Source organism: Saccostrea cucullata, unplaced genomic scaffold (assembly GCF_032062105.1).
Source record: "Saccostrea cucullata isolate Sc308-1 unplaced genomic scaffold, CSIRO_AGI_Scuc_v1 ctg687, whole genome shotgun sequence".
Lineage (NCBI taxonomy): Eukaryota > Metazoa > Mollusca > Bivalvia > Ostreida > Ostreidae > Saccostrea > Saccostrea cuccullata.
The window spans coordinates 27,382-50,523 of NW_026925479.1; the positions used below are offsets into that span (position 1 = coordinate 27,382).

At 32.4% G+C, this 23,142-nt stretch overlaps 2 protein-coding genes across 3 annotated transcripts in view; one reads left to right on the forward strand and one right to left on the reverse strand.

The window, feature by feature from the left end:
- The window catches only part of LOC134268939 (high affinity cGMP-specific 3',5'-cyclic phosphodiesterase 9A-like), a 29,342-nt gene extending 21,262 nt beyond the window's left edge, over positions 1-8,080 (forward strand). The window contains exons 10-13 of one of the 2 annotated variants that reach the window (XM_062751175.1): positions 996-1,098; positions 1,247-1,351; positions 4,445-4,591; positions 5,073-8,080. In XM_062751175.1, coding sequence (XP_062607159.1) covers positions 996-1,098; positions 1,247-1,351; positions 4,445-4,591; positions 5,073-5,216 — 499 coding nt within the window. In that variant the 3' untranslated portion in view covers positions 5,217-8,080. Of the gene's footprint in view, positions 1-995; positions 1,099-1,246; positions 1,352-2,420; positions 2,526-4,444; positions 4,592-5,072 lie in introns of both variants that reach the window. The other variant, XM_062751173.1, reaches the window with a different exon arrangement.
- A 5,268-nt stretch (positions 8,081-13,348) lies between these two features.
- Positions 13,349-22,027, reverse strand: LOC134268936 (uncharacterized). The gene is made up of 4 exons (XM_062751171.1): positions 21,956-22,027; positions 16,767-16,983; positions 14,609-14,835; positions 13,349-13,947 (listed from the first exon to the last, which is right to left on the reverse strand). Exons 1-4 carry the CDS (start codon positions 22,005-22,007, stop codon positions 13,349-13,351), a joined length of 1,095 nt encoding a protein of 364 aa, XP_062607155.1. The 5' UTR covers positions 22,008-22,027.
- Between the last annotated feature and the right edge of the window lie 1,115 nt (positions 22,028-23,142).

Genomic DNA, 23,142 nt, shown 5'->3' on the forward strand with positions numbered 1-23,142 from the left:
GTTTATTTTATATAGATAAAACTTCGTTTTATTTTTGTTGCTTTATTTAGCGTTTGTATTATCTCAAAAGCAGTTGAGAGTAAGAACTATATTTTTGCACGTAACTTTAAAATGGCGACTATGGGGTCAACATCCTGCCTTGAACAGGATCACATAAGCCAGTAATTGCTCTTTGAGAAATAAGCCCGGCTAAAAACTAATGCTGGCTTTATAATGAAGAAAGGGGCCTCTTTCAAAATAGATCATTTCAAGGCTGCTGGGTCAGGGGTACCAGGGGGGTACTTTGAAAAATAAATTAATGCTTTGAAATCTGCCCTTTGATAAGCAATGGTGCCTCTTTCAAAATTTGTGAATTTCATGGCTTTTGGCTTAAAACACGAACCAAATACAATCGCTGGAAAGTTGTTACATGATACTCAGGTGACCTATAAGGCCCATGGGCCTCTTGTTTTTTAAGTTGTGTAGACCAAGACCAAGCAAATTGTATTTGCTTGTTTGTTTATAGGTACCGGTAATTGTTCACTGTGACAATGGTAACTACTTATTTTTTTTAAAGGATAAGGTCAGGTACCAATGGGGTTTGAACCCACAACCTTCTGATCACAGAGTGTGGGCTTTAGCGACTGAGTATCTGTGACGTTCACTTATAGAAAAAAATACTACATTTACTGCCCTAACATATCTTGTATTTGTGGAAACATTGGAAGGTCATTTTTGCAAGGTCAAGGTCACTGGCAGAAAATTGTAAAATTGATTTCAAGTCCATAACTTTTTAATGGAAAAACATTGGAAATTCATGCTTAATACAAAGATTAATTTTAATCTGTGGCTTTTCATTTTCTTGAACCAAAATATTTGTAGCAAGTTTAGAGTTACTGTCAGAAAAAAATGCACTTGAGCACTCAAAAACAATTATATAATTTGCATAATTTTGAGTATTTGCTTAATTGTTACATACTTTATATTTATATATGTATTGTTCTTTCTCCTTTCAGATGTATTTTGGCAACAGATATGGCCAAGCATAATGAAATACTCAATAATTTTAAATCAGTCATAAAAAACTTTGATTTCAAAAATCAGGAACACAAGTCTCTGGTAAGTTTTTAAGTCATTTGAATTTTAAATCAGGTATTCTCAAGCCTAGGGTATTTGATGTTTGAAAAACAGTTTTTAAAATATCAATTTACGATAGTATTATGGGTAAAAATTCAAGGTACAATTTGTCTTACCTCTGTCCATCTAGCTGATGATGATACTCATGAAGGTGGCTGACATTTCAAATGAGGCGCGACCTCTAGGAGTTGCAGAACCCTGGCTGGATTGTTTACTTTCAGAATTTTTTAATCAGGTTGGGGGAAGTACCTGTGTTCTATGTAGTACTGATGGTGTGTTTTCCTATTATTGTTCTTCAGTTCAACTAAGAATCAGATGTGGATTAAAATTGGAGATTAAGATAGTTCACTGAGCACTTTTATAATGATTTTAATTTGTTATCCTTCACATTTTGATTCGCTCTGATATGTAAGAAATATAGATGTCTTAAGTTACCATAATTTCTACAACACTGTTTGCAATTTTTTAAAATATTTTCTATTGGTATCAAAGAGTTAAATGCGTGATAAAATGAATTCAGAGATAATTATCCTTTAATTCTGATTCTTGGTGTCAGAAAGGGATTTTTGTTTTCATTGTAGTTTTTTTCTTCTTTTCATTTTTGTTGGGTCCTTTTTAATTAGTCTTTCCATATTATAAGGACTGATGCTTTTCCAACTAGGTTTTTAAAAAAGTGTTGCTCTTCCAATGATTGCAAGATTAAATACTTGAATGTGTTTTACTGTTTCAAAAATTCCTGAGTCACAGTCAGTAACACAGAATAGCAAATAATAAATAGACTGACCTATCTTAGAGATTTTCAGATGAAACTGAAGCAGGTTATATGCAACATCCACTTAGTGTGCTTTCTAAATATTCTGGTAATGAACTGCTTTATTCATTCAATGAATAACTGAGACATATTACATTTGGATTGGTATTTTATTCACACATGCTAAATCAAATTCTGTGGAATTTCAAACAGTAATAAATCATATACATCAAGAAATGTGTTAAATCACATTATAAAGCTATTGTGAAATTTGATTCCCACAAAAGTGATATAAACACTAAATACAATATTTTTACAGACTTAAATTCTTGTTCAATGAATGAGATAAAGAGGAAGTGTTTGTTGTAAGAGAAAAGTTTCCACTGAATTGAAGAAATTAGAATTTGAAGTTAAAACTATATAGATATAAATTGTGCTTCTCCATCTTTTAAATGTAGTTACTTTTTCTTACAGCGGTTCTTATTCCTTTTAGTCTTGTTTTCTCTTCCATTTAATGTTTTTATTTATTATGTTTTGTGCTTTCCTTTCCCAGCTTTTGATGATTTTGTTAAAAGTGGCAGACATTTCAAATGAATGTCGTCCAATGGATGTTGCTGAGCCATGGCTTGAATGCCTTCTCCAAGAGTTTTTCAATCAGGTATATGAATAGATTGCTTCTTAGAGATTGATTGTTAATTGCATTTTTACATCCCTTGACAATTTTTCATTCATACATGGTGTTGCCATGTACAGTTAAGGGGATTCAAATTACATGTAGATTTTGATCAGCACTAAGAGCCATTGAGTAGTTCTTTGTTAGACTTTGAATTGAAGCCATTGAGTAGTGACAATTCTATATCTTGCCTACCATGACATATATGGGACCTTGGTTTGTATGGTTTCATCCAAAAGTGACTTTTTTTTCTTGTGCTTGCAATTGGCACTTAGCCAAGGAACAGCCACTACCTATGTTAATATTTTTGACATAAAACAGACCCCGGAGAATTTCAGAGGTTTGATCAGGTGCCCAGGAGGATTGAGCATCTCCTGTCAATGGGTTACACCTACTTTGAACCCTTTGGATATCTCAGGAAGATGGAACATTCCATGGACAAATTCAGTATAAAAACAAAGGCCTAGTGCAGTATGAAAGAAGTCAAGAAATGTGACCCATTTATAAAGTTGTATTTGCCAATAAATTCCTTGTAACAATCAGAGAAAGTATGAAATGCTGGGCCAGGCATCAAATGAGGTTGTTAATTTCCCTTAACATTGATATATTTTACAGTAGCCCATCTTTGTGTAAAAACTGTTCATTCTCAGACCTTGCTCTTGAGTACCCGGTATCGAATAAGTAATTAGACAATAACACAATTTGCAGGTGATAAGGAAATATTACTACTTAAATATGGAAAGATTATGATGGAAAAGTTTGTCATCTTGTTATTGTCATACAGCTTAGTTGTAAGTTGGCCATATATTGTCTTCAGTTAGTAAAACATCCAAATTTAAAACAGATGTGGCAGACTCTGTAGCATCTTTTATTTCAAAATGTGTCCTAAGACTAGCAAACTTTGCACATCTTTTTCAGTAATGTCATTGCCAAGGGGTGCGAGGTGCATTATGAGTGACCCTTCCGATTTTGGGCAATAAAAGTGCTGATTTAAAGCTTTTTGCTGGTATTTGATGATGTCTCATATGAGAGAAATATGTAGTCAAAATGTAAACTCACAATCAATCAATCAAATAGTGCTTGAAATTAATTTCATGGTGTGCTGGAACCATCCAAAATAGAACTGTTTTTTAGAGGAAAAAAAATTTTGGTTTTGTCTATCCCTTTCCAGAAACCTGGAGATATTCTGTTTAATTTATGAAGTAAAAAAGGCATTTAACCAATGTAAAATCATCTGCCCCTTTCCTCTGATTGAAATATTTTTTGTGATTTTATTGTCAAATTTGTAAAGGTAAGAAGTCCCATTAAATACCTGAAATTAGGTATTAAATTCCTAATTGTAGCTTTAATTTTTTTAATTTGTTCCTTAAATTTTCCCTAAATTTTGCAAGTTCTACAGCCTGTCTTTTCAGCATACCTTGTGGACAAAATTTGACATGAATAGCCTTTTAATTTAACAGATTTATGAACTTAAGGAACAATAGTGATAAATCATCCCAGTGAGAGTTGTCTCTCCTACCAGAGTATCAGTGAACCTTAATATTGTATAATATTCCTTTGTCTATTTTTCTTTCATTTATCTTTAACCAGTCTTGTTTGTTTGACACTAAAATGAGGGTCGGTCAAGAGTGCTTCCATTTTCTTGACATATATGTATTACATTTCTATATTTTTTGTTTTCTGTAAATGATTTAATGATTGATATTGTTTTAATATTGTGAAATAAATCTGTTGTAGACATTTGTGAAGTTTTAATCTGGATACATGGAACAGAGTTCTAATTTAAAGATCTAAAAATGTTAAAGAAATGTAAAAAATTTAAATCCTCTCAGTACATATAGTACTGTATAATTGTCCTTCTATGAATACATTGTTTCCAAGTTGATGATGTTTTTGTTTTATAGAGTGATGTGGAAAAATTGGAAGGATTACCAGTGGCCCCATTCATGGACAGAGAGAAAGTGACCAAATCATCTTCACAAATAGGATTTATCAAGTTCGCACTGCTGCCCTTATTTGAGGCCCTTAGGGAGCTTTTTCCTGTTATCGAGGTATAGCAGAGAATTGTATTTACCTCAGTATTTCATGTAAATAATTTTATAATTATATCTGATACAGTGAATTATGTCATTTGTCTGAAAGGCTTTTATTACTTTAGAAAAAAGTTCAGCCACAAAAAATGGGGGCAAAATATTGATCAGAATATTGAATTCTGAGGACATCAATTTCAATGATTGACAAAACAGTTTTAGCAAAACAGACCAAACCAAAACTTACTAAATATCAATATTTTAATAATTTCAATATATCCTACCTTCACCCTCACCCCCTTAAAACGTATCCAAAGAGTTAATATAATCACATTGGTTAAAATTTATGTAATGTGAGTTGCATAGGTGATATGATTTAATAATAGTATTCATAATAATGACCCAATGTTTTGATGAAATAGATACAATTTCACGTCTATTTTTTGTTGAAGTGAAAATCATTATTCTTCTCTGCAAGTGTTATGTTTTCTTCCATCTGTAGAAAGACATAGTTGAACCAGTGAGGACAGCTCTGGAATACTATACAGACATGCAGAAAGCCTTGGAGGAAGAAAAAAGAAAGAAAAGAGACACTGTCAAACAAAGAATCGACAAAGATATCATCAAAAGCAAGATACAAACGTGATAGCAGTCTGTCTTATAGGGTAATTTACAGGAAGAGCTGATGTATCGACAAAAATCTTCTGAAGACTTTATACTCATTACATACCTCATCTCTTTAATTTAGTGAATTGAACTGCTGTAGATGATTTTTTTTTCAGTGTTCATTTAAGTTGTGTAATCTTTTTGCCTTTGTAATTGATGCAGTGTTGTTTAAAGGAGAAAAAGATCCGACTTGAAGTGCTTGAGGCATGGAATTTAAAGTATACTGTTTTATATTGTGGATTCTTTTTTTCATTTAATGAAATATGTTACTCTTGTATGCAAATTTGCAAGCATTTTTTAAAAAAAAGAAGAGATTTTGCTGATTTTTTTGCAAATTTGAAGTGAGCTGAATATATTGCTTTTGGTGTAGAAATTAGCATATTGATTCTCCACCAGTTTTATGTTGTATATTTTGACATAATTATGAACATTTTTGTGCTGTTATATTTTTAATGGCTTTAACAATGACTAAATTTTTACATGCTCCAAAATATTCTTCCAATGTGTTCAAAAATTGTTTTCTGTTTTACTATTTTTTATCTGTCAGCATAGATGTGATTTTTTATATTCAGGAAACTTTTTTGAACTCAATAACTGCAATATTTTGTTTTGCAAATTAATGTAGAATGGATCTTGACATGCAATAGCAGACCACTGTTTTTATATGTCACCTTTGAATGTATAAACTTTTATCTCTTTGCATTTTAAATGTGGATCTTGAAATTAATTAGGGCCTTACACTTATTTGCAGATTCTTAATTCATAGTTATCAATAGTTTCTTCATCAGCCAAACAAATTTTTCTTTTTATTGCCAATCAATTTTACCTTTGATTTTGATGAAATAATGTTTTCAAATAACAAATCATGCTTAAGGTTAGATGACAGGTTCCTCAAATATATGTTTTTTGTACCTTGGTATTATGTAAAAAATTATTCATAATTGTCAATCTATTGTAATCTCTAAATTGTTTTCAATATGTTTTAAAAAATTAGTACACCTAAATTTGTGACATTAGCAATCAAAAGATCATCCATAAGGATAAGATATATCATTTCTGGCATCTTGCTCAAATGCCTGGTGAGGTACCTCAATTTTTGGTTAGGAAACTTGTTTATGTAGCTATAGTTCATTGACAAATTCTTAAGAAAAATTATATATTTATTATGTATACACTTCTGGCCTTAAATACTAAATTTGGTTCAAAATGTAGCAGATCTTGGAGTATTACCTACTTTTGAAACACTTCAACCTTAACCATATCTTGTAATAGTTGGTACTACGGCATTTGACATGTAAGTTTCAAATATATGCTTCATGTCAGGACCTTCCATTGGACACCAACAATATTGATTAGACCTTGGAAGTGTAACCTATATATTAAAAGCTTGAACCTTATTCACGACTATAAAACAGTTCGAGCTAGGTCTTTCCATTTCTCTCGTAAATAAATTAGTGACAAAAGACCTTCCATTAGATATCGAGATTTTTTTTACCTTTTGATGGGGACCTTAAAGTTTGATCTTCCTTTATAAGATGAAACATTGGTCAAAGCTTTTGCACTGTTGGAGCTAGGACGTTATTTTATATGATCTTTTCTTGCATCCTAAGATTTCTGATCATGACATTGAACCTTTGAGATTGACTTTGCTTTGACAAAAATTTCTAAATGGTTGGTGCAAAGGCTTTTGTATTTGTATAACATTGGCCATAAGGCCAAAAAAAATTAATCAATAGTTTCTCGGGCACCGCCGCATCACTTCAAAAACGGCCGCATTGATCAATTTTATTGACATATTGAAAAGGGAAATAACTCGATTTTCTATTTTTCCAAGTTGAAAAAGAAAATTGAGTTATTGCCCTTTTCAGAAATGCTAAGGTAGACGTTTTTATTAGAAAAACAATATATTTCTTCTAAATTTACAATATTTTATGAATTAACTTTTAAATCAATGTTTAGAATAACATTATTTAAAGTTAAAGACATATTATAAATAACTTCAGAGAACAAAAATTAAGAATTAGTAGACATTATCATTTTAGTGAACAAATGGCTAAAAAAAAAAAGTGTAAGACCTGCTTCAAAAAAAAAAAAGCCTGCCTGCCGCATTGAATTTTGAATTTTTAGGCCTGAGAAACTATTGATTAATTTTTTTTTGGCCAAACTATTGCACTGTAGTCTATGTCCCATTCCAGAATTGTGTTGACATCAGGGGCATAGTGTTTCACAAATACATTTTTTTTTCTGCTTTCCTTTGCAAAAATAGAGGATTCCTTGCTGATTCTTTTATTATTTGTATTATGGAGATTAAAATTACACTTACAAGTAGAATCTATATTAAAGCAGGGAAATATGTTCATTGATTCTCATCATCCTATACAATCTTCTACGCATGTTATTTAATTGAAGTTTTCTGACAACTGTATTGGTTGTTTACATATTATAAACTTATTTGGGGAAAAAATCTGTTACAATGTAGCAGGTTAACTTTCCTTTCACAGCTTTGTAATAAAGATGTAGTTGTTTACTCTTGTTTACAGGGATAGGGCACAATGTTAATGTTTTAAAAGACCAAAATACATTTAATTAGTGTTGTATTCAAATATACCATACATTTTTCTCTCCTAACACTAATTTTTTTTCTAGACTTAAGAAATGTTGAGAGTGTATTTGTAGCATAAATGTGATATTTGGCAATTTAGTTGTGTTTCACACATTTATACGTTAGATTTTATATTATTTATTCTTAATTATCCGGTAATAGCATATTTTGTTTTCTTTTAAATAAAGAATTTGTTAACTGTTATAGTATTTGTTTTTATTCCACCAGCAATTATTTAACTTTGAATTAATAGCTTTTTTTTATTATACTACATATATATAGCTTTAGGGATAAATATATCCCAAACTACTGTTAACTTAAAAAAAAAGACAGAGTAAGATACCACAGTTCTAAAATTAATCTGTCTGAATTTGTCATACTGCATGTGTAATTCAGAAGCTGACAAAAGTTTCCTTGATAAAAATAAGTTTTATTCAATAATGCAATCATTTCATCATTCAGAAAAAATGTACAGTGAACCGAAAATACCTACTGTGAAATCACTAATTTTTGTGGTGTCAATTTTTGTTCTTTTTGAGCTGCCAAGAAAAATATTTTTCTAAAACCTGTAAAATTTGCCCCCGCCCCATACGAAAATTTGTGTAATTGTACAGTATCTGCTTTTTAAACTCGATGCAGCAATAACAAACGAGTCTGGGAGGAACACATTGCGAGAAATTGTAACTCATTACCGCGTCTCTACGAGATAGTCCAGCTCATTTAGGATCCATCTTCATTGCTAATCAATATATACATGTATATCATTTGCCATGTTGTCTGTATTAGTTATGTACAGTATGATTCCATTTAGCTTGGAATAAAGTACAGTTATAAAGTTGGGTGTTGGACTAACAGACATAAAATTTATTCAGTTTCAAATCATGACCTTGGCGGTACATGTAGGTTTAGACTACAATGGGCGATCGAACTTTTCAAAGGAATATTTTAGAAAAATCAATGATTATTAATCTTCTCAAAAACATCAAAGGCTTGATTGTCATACTTGAACAGAAACATCCTCTGGGATATGTATGTATTTGATATTTGACGAACTAGGAAACCAAGTCCGAAATATCTGATGTTTTCCAGACTTTTAAAATAATTTTGATATTTACCTACCACGTGAAAAATCAAAATCGTAAAAAAAACCAAGAAAACATATTTCAGACCATAGGAAAACGGCTCCATTATGATTAGTGGACATTCCGCCGCCCAACTCAACTCGATGTTTGATAACTTGCAAACCGAATTAAATGTCAAACTCGCAACTTATCAACAGCACAATGCTTCTTAATCTCACTAATATCGTTTTAAAGACATATTACTCTCCGTTTCGATACAGCTCTCACAGGTTTTTAAAGTGCACAAAATCAAAACAAATATGCATCTTAGTAACATCTACATCTAACTATTTATATCTTTACGAAGACGCGGTCTTCTCAGACCTTTACTTTTCGGTGAGCAGCGCTGGCGGTAAAAATTAGGATGAAAGAGATAAAAGGGTGTGTACCAGCTTGTTTTCAACTCCCTAATTAGACCAATCCGACTACCGTAGAGGCCCTGAGATCTAATGATCCCAACCGGCATAGCTTCAACCTTCGTTGGGGTGTACTTACAAGCTGGACGATAGCCGTTTAGAAGCGGAGTGTGGTGAGCCCCTGCTTGAAGGATACCAAGTCAGGAGCCTCAGCAACGGATGCTGGTAGTCTGTTCCATTCTGGAATTGTCTTAAGGAAAAAGCAAAGTTCATGGTGGGTCATTCTACGGATAGAGGCCCAAACGAACTTTCCAAAATTCAGAATTCATATTCCCTATTTTATTCAATTTTTCTGCGTTATTTACTAAATCTAACTTAGAGGAAACCATTTCAACATGCAGCAGCAATGTTTAAAATATTTTATTGCTTATTTTGAGACTTACACATACATACATGAAAAAAATTTGTCATTACCGCAACAGACGACTAAATCATCATAAAATATTGTTACAGTATTAAACCAATTTTTTCATAGTTTGAAGTAATAAATCTTAGTAATATCTTGCCTTCATGATTATTTGAGTGAAATATTCGCACATTATTTTTCGTACTGTGGTGTTAAATTTACGTTTTTAAAAAATGCAAAAGAACCATTGGTCAATAAACCACTTGAGAAGTGTATATGATTATTTTACTTCCATTTTTCTACGGTGTGAGATTTCACGGACTCATGCATGTTGATTAAACACTTTATTACATTTATTATTAGATTAATTGATAATTAATTGACCTATTTTCTCCTCGTTATGGTAATGACAATGCGTTGCGGTAGTGACAGTGCGTTCCGGTAAATAGTTATACAACCCCCTCCCCCAGTTATCATGCCTTATATTTTCCAAATTTATTTAGAAACAGTCATGGCTTGAGCAAAATTAATTTTTAAAATTCATCAGCATTTGAAAACAATTGTTCAAAACACTGTATATTAGATGTAGGTTAGTCTCGCCTACCTCCCAGGACTGGACCCACATATAGGAGTTAGGCCTTGTAACAACCTCTTATGCATATTTTAACACTACAATAGTGTTGTAAAATCCATGCACAAGACAATCTAAAGATGATTTGTCATTACCGTAACACTGATGTCATTACCGAAACGGTTTGATTCAAGGGATTTGTTTCGGTTTCGGTAATGACATTTTGAAATGTTAAACAGAATATAGAGGGCGCTACTTGCCAAAAGGGGTTAAATAATGTACAACACAATTCAAAACCAATCTATATTTCTTTCTAAACAATTGCATTTTTCCTAGGTGATCGTACTTTTATTGTAGCAAGCATTCGGTAATGACACTGAATAAACATACGCTTGAAAGTAAGACCATTTACAATGTAATATCTGCTTACTTACACACAGGAGAGCGTAATGCCTTGTATCAAAGATGGTGGTTTCTGAAACTTTTAACCACGTGGCTTCTTCTTTTGGATTATCTTTCTTGTCTCTTATATTTTGCAGTTTTATCTCACCGTTTCGGTAATGACAAGAATATCAGGGATTTATTCTTAAAATTTCATAAACCAGGTATTGCTCAACACAAACTAAAATGGCGGGACACCATTTGGGCCTCTATTCGTAGAATGACCCGGTGTCTGTCCTAGTCTTATGCTGATTTATTATCTTCAGGGTATGTGCTGATCTTGTAGCTCTAGTTGTAAATTAGATGTACATGTAATTGTCTGATGGTATATCTACTAGGTTGTTGTTTATCTTGTATATCATGGTAAGTTGAATTTGCATCTACTTGATGATAGAGATTCCCAATATAAAGAGACTAACATATCTGTTACGCTGCTGGTATTGCGATAACGCCTGGTGGTAAATCTGGCTGCTCTTTGTTGTACCATTTCAATTTTGTTTATAAGATTTTTGTTGTGGGGATTCCAGATCGAAGCACAGTATTCAAGATTTGGTCTTACTAATGTGAAGTAAGCTGCTGATTTAGTGTCCTGGCTCGTGATGTTCAAATTTCTGCGCAGGAATCATAGCATGCTGTTCGCTTTCTTCACTACCCTGTCGATGTGATTATTCCAACTTAAGTCTTTTGTGAGGTCTACGCCTATATATTTGGTTGTATCTGCTGTTTCTAGTTGTTGTCCGTCAAGATCGTAGTTATGTATGATAAGGGATCTAACTCTTGTGACTCGAAGGATGTTGTATTTATTGGGATGGAATGACATACCCCAGATTTTTTCCCACTTTGCTAGTTCAATAAGATTTTTTAGGAGGAGTTCCGTGTCTTTCTTTGTGTTTATTTGTCTGACTACTTCTGCATCGTCAGCAAATAACCTCGTTCTTGAAGTAACACACTCCGGCAGATCATCAATGAAGAGCAGAAAGAGTAACGGCCCAAGGACATTGCCCTGGAGCACGCCACTTATCACACACACACCCCTCTCCGATGTTGCGCCCTCTACTTTAACATGCTGTGATCTTTCATTGAGGAAGGCTTTAATCCAATGGTAAGTTGTTCCCCCAATTCCGTAAAAATCCAGTTTGGTGAGTAGCCTTTGGTGCGGAACTTTATCAAAGGTCTTGTTACCCTCCTTTGTCTAATGATGATGCTAGCTCATGAGTTTAGTGTGAGTAGCTGTGTTTCACAACTTCTGCGTGCTCTGAAACCATGCTGGCAATCGGTGAGCATGCTGTAAGTGTCCAGATGATTAAGGATGATCGTAGTTATAATATGCTCTTGAAGTTTACAGCATACGCACGTTAGAGATACAGGGCGGTAATTACTGGCTTTAAATCTGTCTCCTTTTTTGAATATCGCAGTTACATTTGCATTTTTCAAGTCTATAGGAATATTGCCAGGATCGAGAGTTTTCTGAAAAATAGTTGTCAAGTATGGAGCGATGTTATCAGACAAGTCTTTTAAGATTCTGGCCGTGATCAAGTCTGGCCCGCAAGCTTTATTTGGATTAATTTTCCTGAGGAGTTTGAGGACACCAGTTTCATTGACATGTTTATCGGATATTGATGGATAGGGATTCCCAGATGGTTTTGGAATGTTTTGTGTATCCTCACGAGTAAATACTGATTCATATTGTCTATTAAGGATGTTCACTTTATCTTTTGGATCGTCATGCATTTTGTCATTTTCTTTAAGGGATGCTATACCACTTTTGTCTTTTCTCAGGCTCTTAATATAGTTCAAAAACGTTTTTGTTTCCCCGGGTTCTGTTCGCTGTCAGGATCCCCCACCTCAATCAGGTTGTGTATATAATCCCAGTATGCCTTTCTCTGAGATTTCTTCGCTGCTGCTCTGGTTTCTTTGTATTTCTCTTCGCCTTTCATTTTATGGGAAGATCTTGTTCTTTCGAATAGCTTGTTTGAGAAAACTACGTTTTTGACGTTACGTTGTAAAGAATCTGAGAACACTGACAATATAGTTCAAGCTATTCGCACAATTGTTAGCAAAAACTATGTGTTTAAAAGTGTTATGGATACATTTTTATGAATGGAGAAGATGCTACAAACCGTGTATAAAAATAAAAAAGCAGAGTAATTTTGAGAAACTTTCTCGACGTTGTGTGCAACAAGTCTCATCGTCTCAATCCACGGTTCGGAGTTCGCCTTAGCTATCTCCAGAATGGGAGAGGATCGTACATTTTGGCCTTTGTGTTGTTCTCAGATGTAAAGCTCCGAGGTCGCTTGTACATTTTACATACAAAAATTAAAAACATTGGGTTCAAAATACAAAGAAAGTTATCTTAAACTCAATAGGACCAAGATTATAGTTGAATTGATATACACAGGTATATCCAATGATAACCAACTTTTGAGGTATGTAGAAACAAAAGAAAAAGTGGTTAGGACGGTCAGCTAACTGTGACATATCCCAGCTATATCTGTGTTCGAGGAAAAGTGCTTCAACTGTATGTCTCTAGTTAAAAATCAAAATATGGCATTAGATATAATATAAACAACAGATTACTGTTTGTCATCAGTTCAGCTCAGTATCTATTTTCGTGTTTATTCCAACCCCATCCCATGTTCAATTTTTGCAGATTTTTGTTGCAGTCCCTTCATGCATTTGTGAAATTTGGTTTTTACTTGTTGTGCTATGACTAACAAGTCCCAGATTACAATGGCGCCGATGTAGACAACGATGATGATTACAGCAGAACTTCCCATAAACTGACTCAGGGGTCGCGTATCTCCCGCACTATACTTCTTCCTTAGATAACGACTCGTAGTCGTTTTATCAATTTTCAATTTCGCTATATCCTCATTTGTTATGTTGGATGATGAATTTGATAATGCTGTGCATAAGCAAGATCCGGACGCTGAAGGTGTTGTTATGGACGAACTCAAGTAAATTGTCATCAACATAGTCGATGTGACAGTCAGAGTCGATGTGACGGCTAGAGTCGATGTGACAGTTGGACAAAATGAAGATAACGAAATCAAAGATGTTGACATTGAATTTATCGAAGTGGTAGGAGCGGTACTTGTAAAAGAAGATACGATTGTAACTTGTGTTGATGGTGTTGCTGAAGTAGACAAAGAACTTGACAACGTTGTAGAAGTCACGCTACTTCCCGGTGGTACACAAGGATGTTCTAGGGATCCTAAAAATTAAAATCATATCATTTAGCGTTATATTGTATACTGTAGCTAAGTTATATGATGACGATGATATGTAAAAATGCACGTTATGGGCCAACTAACAAATAAATTGTATAATAACAAAGAAGACAACTTTATTTTTTCTCTTAGTTAACATTCCATTTTTATACACAATGTTATACTATTCCAGTATGGAGTTTAATTCCCAAAATTTAAAAGCTTATTCAATTCTCAAGAGCATGCTCCGAATAAGATTAGTTTTAACCAGAAACAAGCTACTGACCGATAAGTTGATGTTAGAGACATTTGAAAAACCTCCATAAAATTGTTACAATGACCTTGCTTACAGTTATAACCTATCATTCGGTCGTATTTTGGCTTATGTGTTTCATACCGATTGTTAGTCCCTATATAAGTTTCTTTTTAGACTGAATTTACCCTAACAAAAATTTACAGTCTTTTAACTAGAGTAAACTATATTTGACTATAGTAAAAACTTTGGTTTTTTTATTTACAATGAATCATAATTCTAAAACTTCTTTCGATACTGTAAGGCTTAAAATCTCCTAAATTCGATATTAATGTCAAATTTTGTAATAAGATGTAAATATACAAGTAGTAGTTCCATTAAATCTAGTAAATACATGAATATCCACTACTCACCTAACTCACAATAGCAAAGAGATGGGTAAGTGGAGCCACACTTCCTATTATGCCATGGATGTGGTGAAGTCACAGACAGCACAACGCAGAATTCCAGCTGTGCGATACCATCAGGCTGTCCATTCGTGTAGTCCCAGTTAAAAGTGTATATAGGTACTCCATCCCATTGGGTAAACTGATTATTTTCTGTCCATGACCTGAGGCCAACAAAGACATCGGTACCTGGACTGAAAATTACAATACTGAAGTCTTATTATAATATAATTGTATTATATATTACCGTTATATTATTTTAGGTTATCATATAGTATGTTTTATTATTATATGATTTAAAAATTCCCATCTCTCTGATTGACTGAGATGTAACTGTTTGATATGAAATACAATGTTATATTTCCCTCCATACGACTTTCCAGACTATCATAAGACTTTGATTTTTTACAATGTGTGCACACATTAAAAAGGGTTTGGGGAGGGGAAGGGCACATACTTCTGCATCCCTTATCCCCATCACACCCAATGTTTTATGTGTCTGAATGATATGTTCACCTGAGTGGAAGTCAGGTGCAAGTGGAATCAGTTTTCAAAACTTTGTTTCCCATCAATTTGTAAAAAAAAATATCAAAGCCTTACGATAGTCTGGAAAGTCGTATGGAGGTGAATGTAGCGTATTTTTTTTTAAAATTATCCTCGTAAAGAATTCATCATCAAAGTAAGCATGGTCACTACAATGATGTAGAACTTTTAAATTTATCTCTGCCAAGAAGATGAAAATTGAAGCCTATGTGAAAATTGTGCTTCTCTACATAAATCGCCGAAGAATTCATGTAAATGATATGATTTTTATATGTAGAAAGAATAATCTTTAATGCTGTATAGTTTTCAGATGAATTCATAATAAAATCGGAGAATTTAATTATAACAGCCAAACAAATCGATCGAAACCTGTAGGTACACCATATACAATGTATATCAAATCTAAACTTTGTGCAAGCCATCATAATATCTGAAGATGCCAGATTTACACTACAAGACATTTCTAAAACATAAAACATTTCATTATCAACATTTTAGAAAATTCTGAAAATGAATATAACAATATTCCTATCATATCTTGCATTATTAAAGATCTGACCCCAAGACCATAAACTGAGAATAGACTCGAGCCAAAATTTCAATTTTTTTTTAACTTTTGAAATATTAATTTTGATGACAAAACACAATTTTCAACATATGTTTAAATTGAAATATTGTCCAAACCTCTTAATTTTTGATAATGAATGTGTTATAAATGACAAGTTATTCCAACTCAAAATTTTGACGTAAGTCTGTTCTCAGCTTATGGTCTCTAGGCCCTGATATGCATCCCAAAGCTTTTCAATGTAGCAATTCTCGAGAATACATGTGTAATTCAGTTTTGACACTGTGTACGGAGATAAAAGAAAAAAAAAACAGGCATGTGTAGATAAATTATCGTAGAAGACAAGGTAATAAACAGTTGACCAGCACATTTCCTCTGAAAGTGTAAATGAGTGCCTTTCTGAGGAGAGGGGTACTGAGTGTAATTCAAAGTTAGATACTTTGTCTTTGTGTTATTATTGTACTATGGGTTAAAAAAATTATTTTCGAAACAAGTGCCTATGGAAAAATTAAACATTATTGAGGAACGTATAATCAGACCTTAAACTTTCTAGATTAATAAATTTTTTTGCCTCAGGTGACGAAGTCACTGTATAGACTGGCAAAAAACCAGCACATGCGCAGATCTAGAGGGGGTGGGGGTGTGGGTCCGCCCCCCCCCCCCCGGAATTTGCAGAGTTATTAAATCTATATGCAAAATCAAGTAAAAAGCGACCTTGGACCCCCCCCCCTCCCAAAAACCCAGACCCCCCTCAAAAACTTTGATATGGTGAAGTTGGTATGAAAAGTCAGATGTATTAAGAAGATTTGGAAGTCATCAACTCCCCCCCCCCTCCCATTAGGTTTTACAGGTTTTGGCGAGGAAAGGCCTTTTTTTGTTTTGTTTTTTGTGATTATTGTACAATTGTACAATATAAAACCAGAGGAATATAATTGCTCTCTTTAACGTATAATACCAAAGAGAAGTATACTTCTTAATAAATATGGTCTTCATTGATAGATCTTTACATTTCTTTACCTCCAGTGATTATCCATACTGTCACTTATAAAAGTAAGGAAGGTAGAGCCCGCTTCCATGTACGCCATGAAACCTCCAGAGACATTACATGCCAATGCGCCATTATCTGCAGTGTCACTCGATGACGTCACCCAGTAACATAAATTCAGCGTTGCGTAATGTTTAGCATATGGACTTTGCAACATACAGATAGAGTCTGTTTGATGGGTTAATGGAACTGCAAATAAAATAACGTGTTGCGTTAAGATATCATATTTTTTATTTTAAGGGATGAATTTCATTTTTGAGAAATTCATGAGTACATGAATTACGACGCTTCACGCCTGCATATTTCTTGAAAAATGCAGTCATGATGCATTGTTGTACTTGTACCTTATGAAGTCTCAAAATTAAATTCTTATCTTATATTTACATTATCTTTATGATGATTTCCCACATATTTTTGTAATTTAATTTTTTTTTTTTAAAGCTGCACTACTTTTTTTTTTACTTCAATAACATAACAATGGAAATATTCTTACTTTTCCCATGCCCATGGTTGTTTATGAGAACATGAAGCTTTTCTAATTTGCAAAGTATTTTATGGAAAAATGTTTTGAAATGTAAATATTTAGAAATAATCATTAAAGTTGACGTTTAAAACACCCTAAAAATGTATAAGTAAGACATGGTTAAGTAAGCAGGAATTTTCTTCGAACACTGGCTTGAGATAACATTTGACAGCTTAATTTACCTGTAACTGTCCACTAAGTTAACAATTAAAATGATTCCGTTTGAAAAGAAAACTTTGGATTGCAAACAACCTATTGAAGTCCAATAAATACCTACTAGACACTGCTAGCTTAATAAAATATGCAACGGATGAGAAAAGTTCTAAAAGCGTACAGGTTACAGGCCTCAATCCGTCCATTCGGTGGGAAGAAAGATCTATTGTCGGACTTATAATTACGGCCCTCCAGTAGTTCTTTCTTGTCAGTCAGAATGGACAGTTTAAGGTCTATAACCTTTTCATAATAGTCAAGGATGCGGACGCTTTCATACAAATTCCTGCCGGATGTTCATGACCGAAAACAAGTGTACATTAAATCGATGATAGCAATTTTACTAGCAAACAATATCCTTCGTTTAAATATTAGCATTATTCGAGGGTCATTTACTTAAAATAGTTCTCATCCAATGCGTTTTTCTTGCAAAGATACTTCTTTTTGAAGTTTTACATATTTTTAAAAACTGCCGATACCCTGCTGCTTTATCATAAAAAAGAAAGTACAAAGGCATACTTATATGAACTGAAACCGGATGACACCGTCATCTAGAATTTTTTCTAGTCTCGGTAGATTTCAAATATGGTGGATGAAGTATGGCAAACGATCTGGGAGACCAAACACAATTTGCAATAAATTATATGTTATAGAAAGAATGGCAGAATATAAACGAACAAGTCGTTGCAGCTTTTATGATATTATAGTAACTAAAAGTTATTGATTGCAAATGATAAACGAAAATATATTTACATCAGTGGTACATTAGGTTTAATATATAATTAAGAATTTAAAACAATGAAAAAAAAAGTTTGGTCGTTTTATGTCGATGGTAAATATACAATTTTCTATATTCGTTTAAATACTGGCCAATACACAATAAAAAGGTATTCATCTTCAGTACCATATAAAAGTTCAGGGACTTTGATTTAAAAGAATACTGTTCCATTTACCTCGATTGGTAAGTCAAACTTTTTAGTTGTAAATCTGACTGATGTAATCAAAGTTTTTATCGACAAATTGGAATTTAAATTGTTTTCAGTTGTTAAAATACTATTGGTATACAAATTAATCATTTTGCCGTCATTAGAGTCAGCACAATTTGGGGTCACTTTCTTCTGAAATTGATTATGTTAATGCATAACATGGCCTTTTTTAGTAAAAACATTTTCCATTTAATAAAACAAATATTCCCTTTTATTATTATATCATAAAGCAAATACAGTTGCATAAAAGTGCTTTGACAGCATTATTGTCTTTGCATTAAATTCATTTACGTAAGTTGATACCTTCGTATTTTAGGTTTTCATGAAATTTTTAGAAATTCTTCAAAAATCGAATGTTTGAAAAAAAAATCAATCTTCAAATTCCAACTTACAAATTGAACCAGTGTTTTAGTTTATATTTTTCATATGTAGGTAAAAACATTGTATTTATCAACCATTGTCTGAAATTTAAACTTATTACAGATTCAATACATGTATTAACTTTTTGCTGTTTGCAAAGGAAATCCTTTAAAACAGAATAACTGCTGATGTCTTAAACACAGTAAATGCTGAGGACGTCATTATCGAGGATAAAAATAGTACACTAACATCAGTTTAACTCCCGAATTTCTGAAAAAAAAATTACGTATTACGTTTACTGAATATTGGTACATGTATTTTTTTTATTTATACTTGCTACATCCGAGCCAAACCTTCCTCTCTCTTGGTTGCTTGATTACAAAAAATCTTACCATATGGCATAGATAATTAATTCGCAGAAGATATTGCAACAAAGATTTAGAAATTATTTTTATGGGAGATTACAACTAAGTATTTTAATATGGATTTATATATAAATACGAGGGCTGTTCAATAAACAATGTCCTCGGTGCTCGGAAAGTAGCAAAAGACCCTTTTCAATGATTTAGTCTTAATGTTTTATAACTTAACTATTTTCTTTTAATTAAAACACATGTCCGTAACATTTTTAATCATTTTCTGATTGTTTTTAGAACTCCTTTTTCAGTATGTCCCTTTGTATACTGGAATATGGCAGATTCTGTTTTCCTCGATTTGTTTCTTCTTTCTGAAAGGTGTTTTTTTTTTCAAGTTTGGAATATGAATCAAGTAAAAGGTTGCCAGAACTGCGAATATTGTTGGTGTGACAAAACATTAACTTTCTGTTTCTCCACAAAACACCATTATGTACACTTAAGGGAGTGTGGGTTTGGACGCTGTCATGAAGAAATTTAATGTAGTGGATTCCTGATTCTGGTTCTTTCCTCTCATAAACTTTTCGATTTTTTTGCAAAAATTTTGCTTTCTAGACTCCTCCAGAAAATGAACTGCCTCCCCGAATAAGAATTTGAACAATAAAAACACTTATGTCAAAGATAATGGCATATAAAACTGTCTTTGTCTTCTTGCAATTCTTTGCTCTTTTCAGACCTTTGCTGTTTTTGTCAAGTACATATTATTGTAAATTTGTTTTGGGGCTTTAAAGCAATGGATTAACGTTTTTTTACCTGTTTAATTTTCAGACAAACGTGGATAACTAAAATTTCTGATTTTTTTAAAAAAATAATTTTTTGATAATTATTCTCACACACTCTCGTTTTCACTCAATTTTCAAAACATTGGGTGACCATTGAGTACTGAGCTTTTTTACTTTCCAATGTTTCTTTAAAATGGTGTGATATATCCCCACTTTGACGCCTATCAAATTTGCTATGTGTCTTAAAGTTAATCAAGCATACTCAGTGATAATTTGGTGAATTTTGGCAAACAGTACTTTGGTTGTTGTAAGTCATTGTCGTCAAGGACGGTAGCAATTTTTGATGCCCATTATACAATATATATCAAGTAAAATATCGAAATATGAAACAGGTGTGTCAGACTCTATGGCATCTTCGCAAGCCAAGGGTTTTTGGTTTGTGCGGACCGAAAACCCTTGGCTTGCATAAATACTTTATAAGGATACTTTGATTTTCAAAGAAACTTGATTTTTAACATTTTTAGATTAAAATCCTTTCGATACGTTAATATATCTTATATATCCCGGTGAGCTTGAGATGAAAGATACCTTAAAGACCCAATTTTTTTACCGTACGGTTACCTGAGGAGAGAGAGAGATGCTTTCTACTTTAACCTGCTGAATTTCTAATTCTTATTTTCAATTCAAAACTATAATTACGCCTAAATCTGTTTAGTTCTTGCATAAATGATTATACCGTAAAGGCATTGTTCGCCTCCTAACTGTAATTGGACATTCTGATGAAAAACTTAATTGAATTCAGTTAATTCCTTCAGCATCATTTTCAGAGCTTACTGTTTACACAATTATTTTTATGGAGGTATTGAAAGCATTCGATAAGCAGTTTTACATAGTTCTACCACAGCTATTATGTGAAGCCGAATTCCATTTTTGTATTGGACACCAGAAATTACTTATATACTAAGTATGTTCTCTCCAAGAAAGTCATGAATACAATTGCTTAGTATTAACAAAAATCTGTTACATTTGGCAATGGCAATGGCAAAGTAGTTCATAATAAGTCATATTAATTTCTAATGAAATAATATCAAAATCCCTTTTAAGACCTGATTTTCAATTAAATAGATGCACAGTCTGTTATTATGGTTTTATATTTTAGTCTTTGACAATGATACAAATCCCATTACGTGGATATTGTGCAATTTACGGCGTAAGATTTTCTGTGCATGCATGGTTGGGCAAGCATTTCTCCATTTCTCCATTTTTCAGCATTGATCAATCATATCCTTTTCTTTCCCTAATTGTAGACATATTCCATGACCAACCTCTGTATTTTATCCACTTCCTAACCCTTAGTAGTTCTATCCAGGTCAGTAACCTCGCTTGGTTTTATTTTTTTGGTGACAGAAAATTCAAATCAAACGAGTTTATTGGTCTGAGAACTATAAGAGTTATGAGCTGGGTCAAATTTCCAGGTTGGTCTTGGGTGTGTCTAGAATAGGGGAATAAAGGCAGTTGAACAAACAATGCTAAAAGTTGTTGCAAAATACATCGAAAAAAATCTGTATATTGCACAATATTTACATTGCAGGATATGTAGCATTGGTTAAAGTCTAAAAATATATTAATCAAAACGTTAAAGTTCTGCAGCTTATAATGGGACTGCTTCAAAAATCGAATAATTAATTTTATTCAGTAATTTCCAATTACTAAACAGCAAAGTATGCAACATTTGATCAGACGCATCTTAAGCATTGTCATAGCCTTGTATTTTCAACATATTCAAAATATGACAAGAAAATTATTTTTCAACTACAGGTCTAGAAAAGTGGCAGTGATTTGCATTCAAATGTTAAGTTCTATTCTTCTGTCAATTGCTCTGGTCAGATACAAAGAAGACGAAAAAATAATTTAGATTCACAAATGATATAAGACAACAATTCTTACCATAAATTAGAGACATCACGATGGTTGGGAAGGAATTCATCAGGCTACCCATTTGTATGACCCAGGAAGAGTTTTAGTTACACCATTTAGTACATTGACCTACAGTATATTCAATTAGCTTTTGATGAAAACTTGATTCCTCAGCATTTTCATGTTTTATTTGAAACATAATAGAACAATAAAATGTATCAAAAGATACAAAAAATATTACGTTAAATAAAAAGATTGCATTGTTTCTTCAAACTAACTTCATTGAAGTGAAGAATAAAAAAGCTTATCTACATTCAAATTCAAATCTACCCAATGTTAATTTTCATATGTAATTAGAAAAAGAGGAAACCTAAAAAAAAAAAACGAAAAAAAAAACAAACAAAAAAAAAAACAAACAAACAAACAAACAAACAAACAAACAAAAACTATGTACTTCTTATGTTCCTTTGAATTTCAATAAACCTGATAAATGACAGAGGATATACAAACAAGATTATACTTTAAAAAATAAAAATAATTTGTCACGTCAAATTTAGTAAAATGAAAAGTTTAAACAGCATACTAATTTTTTTTTTATTTTAACAAATTTTCACAATAATGGGTTTTGAAGTGACAAAAATAGTTTAGATTAATAAGGATGGTTGCAAACAGGTAGAATATTGAATATTATAAAAGGTTTATGATTTCTTAATATTTAAGAATTTATTTATTAATAAGTTTATCATTTCCAACAAAAATAGACCCAAAACTATATATTTAAAAATATATATTTATTTATTCCATTAGTCATTTTTTTCTTCTTTAAATTTGCATTATCTGTCTTTAACAGTTTCTACAATAAATTTTGACAACATTAAAAGAAATCTGCGAAATATGATAAATTAATTATAAAAGCTTACCTTGAATCAAATGCTCATCTTTCTAAATCAACTTCAACTAAAGACCTCGATGAAATATCTACGGAGATAACGAACTTATTGATATAAATACAATAAATCTAAGTATCTTGTTGAAACCATCCAAAATTCTTGGAGGAACATCTAATAAGATACATGTACAGCCTGGATCAGTTAGTGTTTACTTAGACAAATGGTAGTTACAATATTATTGATTAGCTTGATTCATGCATTATATGCCCTTTTCAAAGATTTAAAAAAAATCAATTAGTACTGGATTTTAAATTTGATGCAGTTGAT

Excerpts from the sequence above, each read along its gene's own strand:
- LOC134268936 (XM_062751171.1), bottom strand. The coding sequence starts at position 22,007 with ATGGGTAGCCTGATGAATTCCTTCCCAACCATCGTGATGTCTCTAATT. Across the intron at positions 16,984-21,955 it reads CGTGATGTCTCTAATTTATG|TTCCATTAACCCATCAAACA; the intron begins GTAAGAATTGTT and ends TTTTATTTGCAG. Across the intron at positions 13,948-14,608 it reads TCTTTGCTATTGTGAGTTAG|GATCCCTAGAACATCCTTGT; the intron begins GTGAGTAGTGGA and ends TTTAATTTTTAG.